Here is an 18,569-nt window from a genome sequence, read left to right on the forward strand (position 1 = left end):
GCTGGTACAACAATGTGCGGTTGAACAGGTTGCAGTGACTGCTGGTACAACAATGTGCGGTTACACAGGTGCAGTGAACAGGTTGCACTGACTGCTGGTACAACAATGTGCGGTTACACAGGTGCAGTGAACAGGTTGCAGTGACTGCTAATACAACAATGTGCAGTTACACAGGTGCAGTGAAAAGGTTGCAGTTACTGCTGGTACAACAATGTGCAGTTACACAGGTGCAGTAAAAGGTATGCAGTGACTGCTGCTATATAATACAATGTGCGGTCACAGGTATGCACGGACTGGTATTACACAATACAATGTGCAGCTGTCACACACACAGGTCCAGTGAAAATGAATGCACTGACTGCTGGTATATAATACAATGTGCGGTCAGTCACAGGTGCAGTTACAGGTATGCACAGACTGGAATTACACAATACAATGTGCAGCTGTCTCACACACACAGGTGCAGTGAACAGTTATGCAGTGACTGGTATAATATAACACTGCGTGCTGTCACGCAGGTGCAGTGAACATCAACAGGTATGCACGGTTGGACTGGTATTACAAATGTGCAGCTGTCACACACAGGTGCAGTAAAAAGGTAGGCACTGAATGTGCTGGACCTTGCACAATACAGCAATTAGCAAGGGCCAGCTGCGACACACAGGGCTGTATATGCAGTGTCAGTGGGCCACACACACACACACACAAAAAAAACTTCACAAGAACATTAGCTCTGAAAAGAGCTCTTTTTGTGGTGCTTTTCAACAACAAATATCAGCTAGGAGCAAGCTACAAGAGCCTAACTAAGCTTTCCCTAATCTCTGCAGCAACTCTCTCCCTTCTCTCACTACTGCAACAACACCGAGTGAGATAATGGCCAACGCAGCTGCCTTATATAAGGGGGGGGGGGGGGGCTCCAGGACGGAGTGCAGCCTGATTGGCTGTCATGTGTCTGCTGACTGTGATGTCTGCTGACTGTGATGTAGAGGGTCAAAGTTTAGCCCAATGATGTAGTATGGGGGCGGGTTGAACTTGCCATAAAGCTTGCGTTTTGACGCGAACGCAAACCACCGATGTTCGCGCGAATATGTTCGTGGCCGAACCGTTCGGAACAACTCTAGATATGACCTGTACTGGCAGTCACAGCTGAGCTAGTATAAGATGGTCCAATCATGCAGATGGAATTTTTTTTTTATTGGCTCCTCCTTGAATTTATTGTTTAAAATTATACAAATTAAATTAAAGCACAATTCTGGCCTAAAGTTAGAACTTCCTGTACTAATAACTGGGCAAAAAAGCTTAATCTTTCATCCATAGAATATGCTTACAGACTACAACTACAGCCATTACTATCATTAGCAGTGGGAAAAAATGTACAGTTTATAACTCTACAATTCTAAACTTTTTCAGGCAAGGCATTGAGTTTTATAGTGCATGTGGTGCTGTAAAGTAAGTAGTCAGCAGTCAAGTTTGACAAAAAACAAGCCCTTTACATTAGCACACAGGAGCTCTTTCCTTCTAATACTGAAAATTGGCAGTTAAATCAGATCATTGCTCCTCTGGGAACATAATCAGATGAAAACCTGAAAATTAACAGCAACTTCATAAGGGTGCAATGTTTATGAAGCAAATCCCAAGTCATTAAGCAAACATTGCACTGTTTAACTTTTACTGTCTGACATCCCAATTAATCAGTACAAATATTTAAATCATAACTTTATTACAGCACTCCTACTTTAGGCTGTATTAAGTTAGTTTTCCCAAAGACTGACATTACTTAAACTTTAATAATAAATTGAAAGGTTCCTTGTCTGATGCCTGTAAAACCTTATTTCAGGAAACACTATAACATATATAGACATGAAATAAAAAATGTACTGTCTGGAAGCTGTTTATTGTACATAGTAAAGCTACTAAGCTCCAGCACAATCTTTGTTTATAGCTCCCTAAGGGTCACACTAGTATAGCAGTAATAGATTAATTAGGAATATATAAGCAATGTAAAATCTATTACTGAATACCAATAAAATGTCATTTTAAGGCTAGACTCAGACAGCTAAATGTACAGTAGAAATAGAATACATGTGAACTGTCTAAACTGGCAAATTGTATACTGTATTTTTTGGGACTATAAGATGCACTTTTGCTCCTCCAAAAGGGGGCAGAAATAGTGAGTGTGTCTTATATTCTAAATGTAGCATATCGATGATTGCAGGGCGCAGCAGACGCAGTTGTTACATATGCAGCCAGCGCTCCTTCTCCATCTGCTCCTCCTAAAAACATAGCACCAGCCTGACCATGCTCCGAGCTCCGTCTTCTGTCCCATCTTCCTGCTACTGGTGCAACTAGCGGGAGTCCTCCGTCTTCAGCCGCTGCAGTGTAATTTGATCAAACGCTGCACCGGCATGCTCTGAGTCCCGTCTTCTGGCACTTCCTGGTCTAGTGCCCTTGCAGTGCAAGACCCCAGCTGTGGCTAATTTGACAGACAACTCCTCCTCCTGGATTGGCTGCAAGGACTGTAGTGCATAGGCATTGGTGGAGACTGGACTTCTAGGTCCCACCTGCAGAGGTATCAGAGCCAACAGTAATTTTTTTTTGAAGGCGCGGATTACTTTTGGCTCCAATGCCTCCGTAAGTTTACCTTGAATTTTCAAGTTTCACTTCTCCATATGCAAGAGCCTATACTAATAGTGCATGCATGTGAATCACTCCATTACGATGTCGTAAGGAATACATCAAGAAAGGTATAAAAGAACAATCTCCACAGATCATCCAGTATCCTGAAGTGATTTTTTGGCATTACAAATTTCTTCCACATTAAGAAAGCACAATTGTACTTTGCGGTATATTTTCATGTACCATATATGTAATTTTTAACAAAATTCATATGCAAAAAGGCTTGTTATGTCATGCTATATATAAGGCATCTATTTTATAAGAGTCAAAGCTTCCATTTAAAGGGAACCTAAAGTGAGAGGCACCTAGTGGCTGCCATATTTATTTCCTTTTAAACAATACCGGTTCCCTGGCAGTCCTGTTGATCTATTTGGCTGTCTGAATCACATGCCTGAAACAAGCATGTGGCTAATATAGTCAGACTTCAGTCAGAGCAACCAATCTGTGTGCTTGTTTGGAGTCTATGGCTTAAAGTATTATAGTCAGAAGCAGTGGCGGACACAGCCAGCAGTGGGCTCCTGTGCAAAATTGCAATAGCGGGCCGCTAAATGGGTGTGGCTATAACCTGCGGCGCGCGAAGCGTGGCAAAAAATAGGTGTGGATAGAACCTGCGTCAGTTTGAATTCTGAGTTAGGTTTAACATCCCACTCAGATTCAGTAAAGCTAAATGGATGGCCTTTTGAACTTTCTCTGCTATATTTGGAGGCCAATTTTACACTTATTTATTTTTGTAGTTGCAGTGGTGATGCGATGCTCCTGCTGGGCAGGAAGTACGTCGCTGGGATTCTTGTGGTCTGCGCATGCGTGCCACACCATACTGCTCTCACATCGATAAAATTCCTGCGTCCCCCATTAACTCCAATGACTTCTACCACCGTGTCACCCTAGATGTCATTTGGTAAGACGCTGCAGACTTTGTGTCGGCTCAGCAGGTGGCTCAGAAGCTTACGGCACAACGTGATGCAGTGAGAGTACAAAATACCTGCAAGGGTATCCAATGATGTACTTTCAGGAAAAACTAGGGAAACTCAAAGTACCATGAAGACATATATAGCTTATTTCCAAGAAGCTGGAACTGATGGTTTAGGAGGGTTAGGTAGGATCTAGAATAGGACCTTCTGGACGGGGTTTAGGTGGCTTGTAGTTTGGATCTGTACAATTGTGCTTTGTCACGGCTTGTAGCCAATACTTTTGTATCATTGTGAGAAAAAAATAAAAAATAAAACATGTTTAAAAAAAACCCCAAAAAACATTTAAACATTTACTTGCATTGCCTTTGCTTTACCCAGCAAAAAAACAGGGTAATGTGCTGCAATGCAATTGTGGAAGGGGCATAAGTGTTTGCACAGCCACAAAACACCAGTTTAATCACAAAGGTTTAAAAAGCCCCTTTTAGTTTTTAGGAGATCCATCAGTGCAGTGTAGTAACTATTGCAATTAGAAAGTGACTACAGGGAAGGTCTAAGTAGGATTGGTACATGGGGTATATTTACCAAACCCCATTATACGTAACTTTCACAGGCAGTGCACGTTAACTTTAATGGACTTTATGCAAACTATATAATGTTACTGGCGTACAGGCAACATAGCTGATGAACATGTATCATGAGCAAGACATCGCTAGTAGCATAAGATGCGGACTGCGATAGCTACTTACCTAAGAGGACGTCTAACACTAGTGCTACCAGTCCAACCTTTTCCACCTATCCACTACCCCACTGTGATAGTCAGCCAACTACTAGCTGCAAGCTTGTGTCAAATGGCAGGGCAGGCAATATTCATATGCTCTTCCCAAAACCATTAGGTTTACTAGTTAGTACAAGACAGTCAGGACCTGCAGCAATGAGTCAGGATATCAGGTTATGTAAGTCACTGTAGCAGCCATACCTTAAGAGAGTCATAGGCTGTAGATAGTAGACTATCAAACAGCCCACCATCTTAAGACTATTCAACAGACACTGCAGAACAGGGCCCTGTTGCAGAAGTGAAGCCGTAAATGAAAGGTTGTCTTCAAGTGTGGCTAAAACAATCCAACCCAATGGACTGAATATTTGAATGAGAAAGAAATTTCAATCTGATTAAGGCTCAACACACACCATACAATCTTGGTTGTTCAATCCTACCACTTTCATGTAGTATAAGAGCTTATCCAATCAATCATTCAAGGTATTTTCAATCTGTTGGCCCTTATACTACATAGATTTGGTAAATCCGTACAACCAAGATTGCATGGTGTGTGTTGAGCTTAAGAAAGATCTTTCTTGAAGCAGATGGTCATCTAAGAAAAGTATCAAACGGGTATGGTAATGACTGTGGGTAATGACTGTGCATTTCAGCCCTCAATTCCTGTGTCTCAAAAGATTGTCCACTAAAACCCCTATACATACCCAAAAGGGTCCTCCACTTCATAAAGAAACATCACCCCACTTAGGCCATAATTATCTTTCATAGGGGACAACTGACAGACCATCCCCACCCTTTTCCACAATACCCATTGGACAGAATAGGAGGGTGAGCGAGTTGCTATTGTAGACATACTCTTAGACATAGGAACTAGGTGACGGAAAACCACTGCCTGGAGATTTTGTGAGCTTCCGGAGCTTTTTTTTTTTTTGGGAGGGGGGGGGGGGTTAATTTAGGGGCCCAAGAAGGGCTCTGAAATGTACTTTTTTTAAAGGCCTGCAAAAGTTTCAATATCTGGAAATGGTGGACTTGGGAGAAGGCCAGGAAAAAATGTGCTCAATCTCTTTTAAAGCACAGTTTTGTTTTAATTTTGCAAATATCTGGCAACTATAAATGGGTTTAGCAACTACGGTATAAAAAACATTTAGCCTAAAGTTCTTACAGTGGTCACCTGTAATAAGTTTAAAACCTTTAACTTGCTGTGTTATGTATTGTTAACATAACTTCACATATATATAATTTATTATTGAATCTCTTCTTGAAGCCTGATAATTTCATACCATACTGCGGGACATAGCATAGAGACACTGTGATTTATTTAGAAACATATCCCTTAGGAAAAAAAAACAAAAATATACTGGAAAAAATATCCTTCAATGAACAGACTGCCTTGAGACATACACTGCTTCCAAGTCTAACTGTATAATATAACTGAAATGTTTGAATGTTTGAAGGATATTGAAGATGTTGGTTTTGAGATATGTACTCAATTCATTAAAAATGAAGGAAGTGCCATCTGCTGGTTTAACAAAGTATAATAAACCAGGAATAAAATGTCTAAAAGGCTGGCAATATAAATTGAGATAATAAGGTACAATACTGACATCTGGTGGTCAAAGATGAAACATACAGGTAATAAATTGCAAACCCAAAATAAATTCACAAACTCTGTAAAACTTAAAAGCTATGTTTTATGAGATTTAAAATTAAAGGACAACTATTATGAAAAATGTTAAATAAATGCGTACACATACAGAACTACCGTATATTTGTCCCAGAGTAAAATGCACTACAAATTCATTTTCTTGTATGCTGCTGCCACTTACAGTAAGCAGTAAAATTCTTACAAATATGTCAGGTTTTGGACTAGTCTATCTTCTCATGGGGGATGCTAAGTTTTTCCTTTATTTTTACAAAAGCACTCTATGGAAAGGATCTATACAAAGACACCAGCCGACCTCCCTACTTGCTGCACACTATTTTGGCAGTTGGACTCAGCAACTGCTTTTCAGTGAGTGCTTTTAAAGATAAAGAAGACCCCAAAACTCCCCCATCAGGAGATAGACTGGTCCAAAACACGCCAGATCTGTCAGATGTTAACTGCCTACTGTAAGGCCCAGTGCCCACAAAAGGAATTTCTGGCAATTGCAAAAGCACTTTGTTAACGTAGGCCTATGCCGTTGATTCTACCGAAGTGCTTTGTTGAAATTGCAATTTTAGTGCCTGCAGCATTTTTGGAGCTATTTCATTCAGGGAATGCAGGGTCCAAAATCACATTCCATGATGCTGGTTGTTTAGTGCAAAAAAATCGCTATAAGGCCTCTTGCACACTTCAAGTGATTCCGATTCAGATTCCGCTTTTTTGTATCAGTTTTTACATCCGATTCAGATTCCGATTTGCAGTTTGCTCCCTGCACACTGCAAATCGGAATCTGAATCGGATGTAAAAACTGATTAAAAAGCGGAATCTGAATCGGAATCACTTGCAGTGTGCAAGAGGCCTTAAAACATTAACATTTTTGATAGTGATTTTTGATCTCTATGATGGCAACATAGTAGAAAATTAATTTATAGCGCACTTATAAAGAATTTTCCTCTGGAAAAAATGTACATTTTATACATATGCATACACATGTATTTGAAATTTTATAATTTTTCGTGGTAGTGGTAAAGCAATATTTGCATTTTCTTCCGGCAGTTTGGGACTATAAACATTTTAAATTTTTCCATCAGCTGCAATATACCACAAAATATTATATAAAGCTATAGAATGGAAAATTAAAGCCAGGTTGTAATACTCTTGAGATTACAGCCCTAACTTGTATTTATATAACTGCAACAAAGTTTAACCACTTCACCCCAAAGGGGTTTTTACCCTAACGGCAAGAAGTTTTAAATCAGGATGATACCATTTATTGGCTAACTACAAATGAATAAGAATAAACAAGCTTTCGGCCTTGCAGCCTTCGTCAGGTTCACATCCTGTTAGTTTGCAAGCTGGTGGTACAGACAGCTTATATACATGCAACATCAAAAGGGAAAACAGATATTTTTTTCAAGCATAAATACGTCATTAAGATGCCTTAATACAAACAGACCATCTAAATGGGGTAAGATAAGGATCCTTGTTTACTCCATTGCTCACAGACCTGGTATTTAGGATTGACCCAGAGGTATCGTAAATTCTTAGTTCACAAGTTCAGCTAGAGTGGCTGAGACAGTTCATATATCATCAATCTCATACCAATATAGAAAGTTGTTGTCCTTATTCAAACCCTTCTGCACAGCTTTGAACTAATTTATACATTTTGTTTCTGCTATTAATCGGTCATTTGACGTTTTGAAGCCGCCCTTCAGGGCAGTGACACGAAGATCATCCATGCTGTGTCTGTTGGACCGAAAGGGTGTAGCAACTGGGAGTCCAGATTTGGTATCATTAATAGTGTGCCTGTGTCCATTCATACGTTTGCGCAGTGTTTGTCCAGTTTCTCCCACGTACATACCATTGGGGCATTTAGCACACATGATCAGATATACCAGATTGGTGGACGCACAGAAAAATTTACCTTGTACTCTGTACTCCTGTTGTGAACCTGGTATCGTTACCCTGTCAGTGGAGTAAATGTGTCTGCAGGTCCCACATATTTTTTGTCGGCAGGGTGATGTTCCGTTTTGTTGAGGCCTATTCAAAGAGCTCCTGACAATCATCTGTTTTAGATTGTGTGGTTGCCGATATGACAAGAGTGGAGGTTTAGGGAATATCGTTCTCAGTCTGTGATCCTTGTGTAAAATGGGATGAAGTTCCTTAGCAATCCTCCTTAAGATTTCCAGGTGTGGGTTGTAGGTGACAACCAAAGGGACACGTTCCTCTTTCTGGTTTTGCTTATATTTCAGGAGTTCAGTCCTGGGGATGTTGCTGGCTTTCCTGATTTGGGCCTCAGCCATGGGAGGACTGTAACCTTGTTTAATGAAAGTGTTCTTAAAGAGAAACTCCGACCAAGAATTGAACTTTATCCCAATCAGTAGCTGATACCCACTTTTACATGAGAAAAATAATGATTTTCACAAACAGACCATCAGGGGGCGCTGTATGACTGATTTTGTGCTGAAACCCCTCCCACAAGAGGCTCTGGTACCGTACGGTACTCTGGGCAAACTGTCACAATGTAACAATGTTCAGACAGGAAATAGCTGTCTGTTAAAGCCAGACCAGCTAGAAACAGCTCCATAATCTGCCCACAGTAACAATGTCACCATGTAATACAAGTCAGAATGTGAATCTGGGAGAGGAAAGATTTTACAATGAGCAAACACTGACTAAATCATGTATACATAATTATTGTAAAAATGAAGCACTTTTTTTATTACATTATTTTCACTGGAGTTCCTCTTTAAGGTGATCCAGGTGCTTGTCTCTGTCCATCCTGTCAGAACAAATCCGGTTGTACCTTATAGCTTGGCTGTAAATTATAGAGTTCTTAATGTGCTTGGGATGAAAACTGTCATATCTTAGGTATGTGGGACGGTCTGTAGGTTTGCGATACACAGAGGTTTGTATGTTGTTACCCCTGATGTATATGGTGGTGTCCAGAAAGTTAATCTCTGTGTCAGAGTAGGCAAGTTTCAATTTGATTGTAGGATGGAAGGCATTGAAGTTCCTGTGGAACTGGAGAAGATCATCCTCACTTGCGGACCAGATGATTAAAATATCATCAATGAAGCAGAAGTAGGCCAAGGGTTTTATGCCACATGCATTGAGGTATTCCTCTTCGATTTTGGCCATGAATAGATTTGCATACTGTGGAGCGAATCGCGAACCCATTGCCACGCCCATCTGCTGTAAATAGAGGTCCTGTCCAAAAGTGAAATACTTATGAGTGAGAATGAATTTGATCAGTCCAGTAATAGGCTTTACAGGTATGCCCTGACCCTGAAGATATTTACGGCAGGCCGCAATACCATCATCATGGGGAATGTTCGTGTACAGGGACTCCACGTCCATCATGGCCAGTATGGTTCTCTCAGGTACTGGGCCGATGGCTGTCAGTTTGTTCAGGAGGTGGGTGGTATCCTGTAAGTAGCTGGGTTTTTTTACAGACAAGAGGTTTCAAGATGTTTTCCAGCCACCCTGAGATGTTCTCTGTAAGAGTTCCGCTCCCTGAGATTATGGGCCTGCCTGGGTTTCCCTCTTTGTGGATCTTGGGAAGCATGTAAAAGCAGGCTGTTCTAGGCTCTTCAGGGATAAGGGTCCTTACATGTAGTCTGATGTTTGCAGGCAATCTGTTAACCATCCTATTAAGTGCCATCCTGCAGCCTTTTGTGGGGTCCCCCTGTAATTTGGCATAGTGGGTACAATACCCTACTGCTACTTACCCTAACGGACAAGAGCAATTTTCACCTTTCAGTGCTCATCCCTTTCATTTGCCAATAGCTTAATCACTACTAATCACAATCAAAATGCTCTATATCTTGTTTTTTTCTCCACCAATTAGGCGTTTTGGAGTGGATATATGTTTTCAGTAATTACTTTATTTTCTATGCATTTTAAATGAAAAAACAAACAAAAAAATTAAAAAATAAACTATTTCTCCAATTTCATCCCCTATAGTTTTAATATAAACACTGCTATTGTACATAAAACCCACACATTTTATCTGCCGATTTGTCCTGGTTATCACAAGATTTGAATTATGTCCCTAGTACAAAGTATGGTGACAATATATTATTTTGAAATAAATATGTATTTTTTTCTATGTTGTGTTTTTAGTTTTACTAATGTCCGGGTAAGAGTCACGTGCACGCGCCCAGAAATGTGCGGGCACACGTAGGCACGCGCACAGAACTGTTTAACGTATAAACCGTCCTGGAGCCGTTAAGAGGCTCCAGCAGGATATTTTAATATGCCGGCTTGTCCAAGTGGTTAAATCTCAATTCTGGGTACAAATCTATACATTTTAAAAAGCCAGATTTCTGCAAAGACCACACATGTCTTAGCCTAGTGAGGATGCTGCACATGGAAGAAGGAGGATGCCGCACATGGAAGGAGGAGGATGCTGCACATGGAAGAAGGAGGATGCTGCAAATGGACGAAGGATACAGCACATGGAAGAAGGAGAATATTGCACATAAAAGAAGGAGGATGCTACGCATGGAAGGAGGAGGAGGATGCACATGGCATGAGGAGGATGCTGCACATGGCATGAGGAGGATGCTGCACATGGCATGAGGAGGATGCTACACATGGTAGGAGGAGGATGCTACACATGGCAGAAGGAGGATGCTACATATGGCAGGAGGAGGCTGCTACACATGGCAGGAGGATGTTGCGTATACCAAAAGATGTTGCGTATACCAAAACATGACAGCATCATATAGTTGCTGCAGATTTGCCAGCTGCACATCCATGATGCAAATCTCTCATTCAACCACATGCTAAAGGTGCTCTATTCTCATCTTCAAGAAACCAGTGTGAGATGATGTGAACTTTGTGACATGGTGAATTATCCTGCTCACGCATGCGCAGTACGGAGCAATCTTTGGAAACACATGTGGATACAAGTGCTTCCAAACCCTTCTGAGGATCCCTAAAGGTGTATTCAACCAGTTGAGATAATAATGTCAATGGGGTTAAAAAATTGCTGTAAGAGGACTGGGAAAGCTCTATGAGATCCAGAGCCTTCCCTCTCTATAGGTGAGTATTTGATTTTTTATTCTCACAGTTGCTTCAGTGGTACTTTAACATAACTGCAAAATGTATTGCTGATTTACACTACCATTGATACATTTGCACACGAGTAAGATATGCATTAGGAATGGGGCACAAAAAGACATGCATTGGGGCTGGGGCCGCCATAAAAAGGTCCCTGGGTTGTGCCCCCCCCCCCCCCCCCGTCCAACTTCCTTTCCTGGGGCTAGTTCTGTCTAACACACAGTCATATCCCTCACATTTAAGCATCACTCCAAGAATCATCTTACCTCCAGCTGGCTTCTTGCAGACATGGATTTCTGTTCAGCGACAATCTGCTTAAACTCATACAACCTTCCAACCACAAGGTCACAGATTGTAGATCTTAAATACAAAGAATACGGTTAATTTTAGGTATATTTTAACACAATGAAATGACATTTTAAAATGGATTCTTAAACATACCTGATACGCAATTACTGCTCAAGTCCAAATCTTCCAGAGAAATAAAGGAGTTTAATGAGGCAAGATGTGTCAAGCTGTAATCATAAAATAAATGCATAAATTGGTTTCTAGACTCTGAACGTTGTTAAAATAATTTTCTATGTAAGTACCATACTTTTGAAATACCATGTTTGTTAGTATGCATTTATATAAAACCAGGGCCAGATTTACCATAAGGCAATGTAATGTGATGTAAATCCAGGCCCGTATAAAACTCAAATCTCCATCAGCATTGTACAGAGTACACTAAATAATTCATGTCCCTAACTGTCCCTAAAAAGAGCTTTCAATCTAATGTACAGTATATGCAATTACGTTTCTAATATTACTACTACATTCACAATAATACAATTAGAATTGCCAATGTTAAACTACCACTACTGGAGGAATGTCGAACTCCAGTCCTCAAAGGCCGCGGTCCTCACACATTTTTGGCACAGCTCAAATTAATAATGGGACTGAATCAGGAAAGGTGTGGTTTATCAAGAAGAATGCATTCCTCCATTTCTCACTCAATCCTAAACACTGGCATGGCTATGACCCCCAAGGACTATGCACTCGTGAGTAGCTGCACAGAGCTCAGGAACAGGGAGAAAAGGCCGTGAGGTCATATGGTGGGGGGTCAGATCAGTACTAGTAAGTAAAATCACTGCAAGACTTCAAATAATTTTGAAATTGTACTTATATACTGTACTTGTGTATACTTGTGAAGAGCAAATGTTTAGGCCTGTGTGCAAGTATAATGAATAGTGAGCCTTCTGTTTCCCTTTAATGGATAACTACTTTTTAGATAGCTCAAAATGATAGCAAAGTCTTTAGTGGCAGGCCAGCAGCAGCTCTCGCATGTATTGTCAACCAGCTGGTTGGTTGCAAATAACACATTGCCCCTTTCCATGCAATGCAATACCAAATCACCAGCTGTAAGGTTTATTTCTGCACTGCTCCTTTGATGGGAAAAGAGGATGAGAACAGCTTTAAAGTTTCAGAATAACAGAAAAGTGATCAGTAAAAATTGATACTAGGTGAGCTAATCACAGGGTAGCAGCAGCAGATATTGCTGATAGGGACAGATTGGCCGACCTGATACATAATGGGCTGCTTCTGCCTTGCAACAATGACCTTGCAACAATTGAAGAATATCAGTTGCTGGTCTGACATAATATTCAGTCAGTAAAAAAAAAGGGTTTACTTTAAGTTAGGGCCAACTGATATGAAATAATCAACATATTAAGATTGATAATGACAGAGTCATGGCCAAAAACATTGACATACTTGTATTTAAGTCAGAAAATATCCCACTTCTCTCATAAAACTTTTGCAATTACAAATGATTTGGTATTGTCCTATTTATTTATTTTCCTGGGACTTAAAGAACAAAAAAAAGTTAAAAATGAAATGCAATGGACAAAATTATTGATAACTCATCAGCACCGTACAAAATAACTGATGCTCCTTTAATTTGTAATTAACTCACTTGTGGCAATACACAGCTGCTGGTAATATGGCTATTCTCACTAGAAACCAGTTAAAATGAAGAAATGAGGACAGTCTTGTTTTTGGTTGTTAGTGTGTACTACACGGAGCATGGAGAAAAACAGAGCAAAGAATAGTCTGAAGTTTTGAGAACCAAAATTAGAGACAAGCATTAGAAATCCCAAAGCTACAAATCCCACTCCAGAGATCTAAATGTTCCCGTGTCCGCTGTGCATAACATTGCAAAGAAGTATACAGCCCGTGGCAATGTAGCCAAATTCTCTGGACGTGATTGAAAGAGAAAGTTTGATGATATGTTAAAACAACAACAAAAATGTTTAAATGTTGGATAAAAAAAACTAAAAAAAAATGGTTTAAGAAAAAGCCATAGGGAGTCCAGATCTAAATCCCATAGAGTACTTATGGAGAGATCTAAAAATTGTAGTTAGGAGAAGAAACCTTTCAAATCTAAAACACCTGGAGCAGAGAGATGAGTGGCCCATAATTTCAGTAGACAGATGTGAAAGACTCATTGATTATTACACACAAGAAATTAAAGAAAATTGGAATGATAATAATAATAAAAAAAAAAAAATCAACCAGATAATTACCTAAGGAGAGGGAAGGCTCTGGGTCCTATAAAGCCTCATCTACACGCGTAGATGAGGCTCCGATGTTACTTATCAATCGAGCCGCTGATGCGGCTCAATTGATAAGATCCGACAGGTCGGATCTTGCTACCGTCGATTCCCTGCTCGTTCCCCGCTAGGGGACAATGGCAGGGAATCGAGCGGAAGATAAGTGGCGCAGCGCGGGGACGAGCGGGTATTGAATCCGGGGTACGCGGAAGAGGCGATCCGGCGGCTAATTGAGCCGCCGGATCGGAGCCTCATCTACGCGTGTAGATGAGGCTTAAAGCCTTACCGCTCCTCTCACAGATCCCTCACTCCAGCGCTTGTTCCTTCAGTAGCAGTATTTGACCGATTGGTCAAATGCTGCTTTCTGCTGCTGAAGGAGTTTACGGAAGTGTTCGGGAGCCCGAGTGCTCCCGAAGACAGGCGGCTCCGTACTGCGCCTGCATTAGCACTCTCTCTCGCACGCATGCACAGTATGGAGCTGCCTGTCTTCGGGGCACTCAGGCTCCCGAAGCCTCCTATGGCAGGGGATTCATAAAGGGAGCCAGCACTTAAACGAGGGGACCATGAGAGGATAGGGAGAACTCTATAGGACCCAGAGCCTTCCCTCTCAGTAACTTTTTTTTGTTAGATTCCCATTTGCTTTACCATCAGTTATTTCTTCCAAAGGGATACCAAGTATAAAGTTGAGGGTGCCAATAATTTTGTTCAAGTCATTTTTAATGGTTTGTGTGGAATGTCATTTGTGTTCTTCCAGCGTGACCAAAGAAATAAACATGACAATACTAAAGCATTTGCAATTGCAACAATGTGCTGTGAGAAAGGTGTGTTTTCTGACATAAATGCAAGGCTGCCAATGATTTTGGCCATGACTTTATATCAAGTCAGTATATTTAAACAACATTCATCAAATACCTGTTCTTTGACATAGCAAAAACACGCAACAATGGCAACCAATACGATGGCATATTTTTCAGTGTTGTAACTGTGTTATCATCCAAGTATATTTCTCTCAAAAGAACATGATTATCCAGTCTGGGAACCTGCAAACAGAATTATTTATATTAATTAAGAACATGAACCTATATTCTCAGTTTTGAACTTACACACAAAATGTCTAAGACCAAGGCCCCTTCCCATTGTGATCATGAAAAAGTGCCAGATATAATCTTCTAATATTGCCCTCAACAGTTTATGAACTGGTAAATTACAGGGTCATTTATCAATTCTTTCACGCAACACAAAAATAATCAGTGTGAGAAAAAGTTCTCAGAGCAGGGCAGATTAATTCATAGATCTCCCCGTTTTATTTTCATTACACTAAAATAGGAAATGCTCTGGCCAAGAAAACTGCCTATGACTCTTTCATGCAGACATTTGACAAAGGTGTTTCCTGTAGATCAGTCCCCAGCAGATCAGCGAGTGGACTGTGTGACAAGCATGCAGTTCAGCCATCCATGAGTACTCGCCCTCAGTGTTCAGATGGGCTTTAGCCTCAGCATTTCTGTAGTCTAGTGTAATTACCTTGACCTGAACGTCACATGCACTGCTCAAGCAGAGCTTTGCCTGAAGGAATTGGACGCTGCTGCTACAACATCTTGTAAGTGGAACATCCCATGCAGGGCTTGCCATAAGTTATTTTTTTGTGCTCAAAGTGCCAATGGATAGACACAACCATTGAAGCCCAGCTTGGATCTTTTTGTGTGAAATGAGGCTTTTGCAGCTACAAATCATAACATGTCTTAAAATGTTGATCAAAGAACTAGAAGTACAGAGTTCAGTGAGTCAGTATTCAGACTTTGTGGGCGTGGCTGCTGCTGATATCCTCAACCATAAATGGCTGCTCAGCTGATCATGTGCTTCTCCTCAACACTATAGTGGGCACATATGTAAAACAAAAGTAGGAAACCGAGAGCCCAATATGCTGTAGTAGTTTGGTTACAAATGAATACATTAAACCAATAATAGGTATACTCACAAGTGTGGGTTACCAGCTAGGTAACCATTTGAACTGCAGGTGGGGAGATTTATAACCTGACCCCACTCAGGTATAAGAATTTGCGCTCTGTAGATAGGAAAAATGGGGATATCACTCCTCCACTAGGGGTGGACTAGACTACATACAAAGGTTTGAACAGAGGCGCAAATGTAGAATAAAAACGTCTAAAAGCAGTTTAAAAGGGGAAAGTTGGTGGACTTACCTCCCTCGGGGACAAACAGACAAAGATTCGTTATTTTAATACAAAAATAACATTTAATTGTAGCTTTGCATAATGGAGCTACAATTAAATGTTATTTTTGTATTAAAATAACAAATCTTTGTCTGTCCTTGAGGGAGGCAAGTCCACCAACTTCCTCCTTTTAAACTGCTTTTAGACTTTTTATTCTACATTGGTGCCTCTGTTCAAACCTTTGTATCTACTATAGTGGGCGGGTTCCCAGTACGCCCTCCGCAGATGTCAACATTGGTCAGTTGACCACGGTCAACTGACAGCGTGGTGTAAGCTGACGTTACAGCTGACACCTAGGTAGATTACCGATGTGTGATTGGATGTGCGGATTGTGGCTGGCCACCGATTGGATGAAAGTTGTATTTAAGCCTGCAGAGTGCTCCCAGTCATCACCCGTGATAAGCATAGCTGTGGCTAGTTGCTGGGTGCGCACTCACATTGTTGAATTACTGAATCTCAACCTTGGCTTGTAATTGACTATTCTTGTCTGCTTTTATTAACCCTTGCTTTGATTCCTGGACACTCTTGCTTGCTGCCTGGACCGACCTCTGCCTGTTATTGGATACTCTTGCCTGCCACCTGGACCGACCTCTGCCTGTTAACTGGATACTCTTGCCTGCCACCTGGACTGACCTCTGCTTGTTAACTGGATACTCTTGCATGCTACTTGGTCCGACCATTGCTTGTTACTGGACACTCTAGTTATACCTGGACTAATCCTTGCTTGTTGCTTGAATAACCTTGCATGTGGACCTTGCATGAACTCTCTCACAAACTGCTTGGATCATTCACTGCCCGTTCCTGAAACATCGGTCATTACTGGCACTCAACACTGAGGGCCTCATCCTCCTGAATCAAGGTAATAGTCCTGTGTGATACTTATGAACTATTGAACTGTGTTACTTGCCCCAGTGGGGTTTTGGTGGGTAATTGTCATCTCTACTATAGTCTGTATGCCTTGCACGTTAAAGAGAATCTGTATTGTTAAAATCGCACGAAAGTAAACATACCAGTGCGTTAGGGGACATCTCCTATTCCCCTCTGTCACAATTTCGCTGCTCCCTGCCGCATTAAAAATGGTCAAAAACAGTTTTAAAAAGTTTGTTTATACAAGTTTTTACATTTTGTATACAGCCTTTCTTTTGAATCTCAATAGATCATTTGTGTGTTCACCCCCTGCAGCTCTCATCCACTGAAGAGTGACAGGCTGATTGTATCTTCCTGCAGACAGCTCTGCCCAGTGTCTGTAATTCCTCAGCATGTGACAGCCCAGGCAGCCAACTCCTTTCACAGCCTAACAGAGGATGATTTATCCAACTTGTAAAAGATAAGAGAGCAGAGAGGCTGCCTAATGTAAATAACACACACGGGAGTGTGCATAGAGGGGGCCTGGAGGGGGGCGTGCAAAACAGATCAACAACACTGAAGAGTTGGCAGCCTTCCAGACACAGGGCGACAAATCCAACAAGGGAAAGATAAGTTGATTTATTACAAAGACGGTGATAGTAGAAAGTTCTGCAGTAAGCCATAGCACATTAGATAAAGGTTTAGGAACTTGTAGGATGGTATAAAACAGAATGAAATTTTTGTTACAGAGTCTCTTTAAGCCCTGGGGGTAACCGTAGATGGGAGACAAATAATGTGTCCTGTTCACGTGGGGGCTTGTCTATAGGTGAAGACCATGGGCCGGGCTCAGAGCCATGGCAATAGACTGGGGCATAGAGACTGATTGGGGACATAACCTGTCAGGCCTTACAGTTCTATTAAACATGCATTTAGCACTTCAACAATGTACTTGTTAACAGCTTGCGCATTGGAGTGATGCAACAGGAAATTATGACAATGCGCTGGTGACTTTAGTAAAATCGTAATATCAGATAAGGTGCCCATTAATGGTATAATTGCCTGTACAACTGTATAGGATGCTGTTAATGCTGCGATCGATGATGAACGATTGTTCTACTCATCAAAATTTTGGAACAATTATTTTTGCCTGATTGAATTGCTTCTTATTTACCCCTCTGTTGGTGTAAGCGAACAATCGTTTCCGATTAAAAAGAAAAGGAATGGTAATGGGCACCTTAAGGCATAGTTAGCATGAATAGAGTGGTAATGATTGGCAGAATTAGGCAACTGAGCCCCAGTGGGAGAGACTATGCATGCATAAACTGGGCCGAAGAATTGTTTGGGTGGTATAAGATAACTCTCACATACTTAAGGGCCACAAGGACAGGTAAATTATGCGTGAAAATGATTCAGAGCACCAAATTTTGATTCCGGTTTCAGCACCAGAAATATGTCTTATATCTATATATTGCTCAATATTGGTATTGAACACCGCCTTCCAGTGATGCTAAGGCTAGGCTATGATGTCATCCAGCCTTCTGCACTCTAGGAGATCAGGTGACATTTCTACTCACTTCACAGGGCAGAGAAAGAAACTTTACACAGTGATTTTCCTAGCCAGCAGTAAAGATATATCTATCTCTGATACATTTCTGTATGTAAATCAGGGTGAGGTAAGACTCTTCAATGGGCAGACACTGTAGGCAATACAATATTTTAAAAACAAGCTATTTTATTCATTAAATGCAATACATTACAGTTCCTCTTTAAATCCAGGAAACCTAAAATACATGGCATAGGTTTTTCAGTTATGAAAGAGTTACATACAAAAATTGC

The 18,569-nt window shown here is 40.9% G+C and overlaps 1 protein-coding gene across 4 annotated transcripts in view; it reads right to left on the reverse strand.

Moving 5' to 3' along the window:
* Positions 1–18,569, reverse strand: part of LRRIQ1 (leucine rich repeats and IQ motif containing 1) — a 259,065-nt gene that overhangs the window by 165,465 nt on the left and 75,031 nt on the right. For all 4 annotated transcript variants that reach the window (XM_068276848.1, XM_068276847.1, XM_068276844.1 and 1 more), the window contains 3 exons: positions 14,572–14,699; positions 11,510–11,583; positions 11,335–11,428 (listed from right to left, as the gene is read on the reverse strand). In XM_068276848.1, coding sequence (XP_068132949.1) covers positions 11,335–11,428; positions 11,510–11,583; positions 14,572–14,699 — 296 coding nt within the window. The remainder of the gene's footprint in view (positions 1–11,334; positions 11,429–11,509; positions 11,584–14,571; positions 14,700–18,569) is intronic.

Source organism: Hyperolius riggenbachi, chromosome 3 (genome assembly GCF_040937935.1).
Source record: "Hyperolius riggenbachi isolate aHypRig1 chromosome 3, aHypRig1.pri, whole genome shotgun sequence".
Taxonomy (NCBI): Eukaryota; Metazoa; Chordata; class Amphibia; order Anura; family Hyperoliidae; genus Hyperolius; species Hyperolius riggenbachi.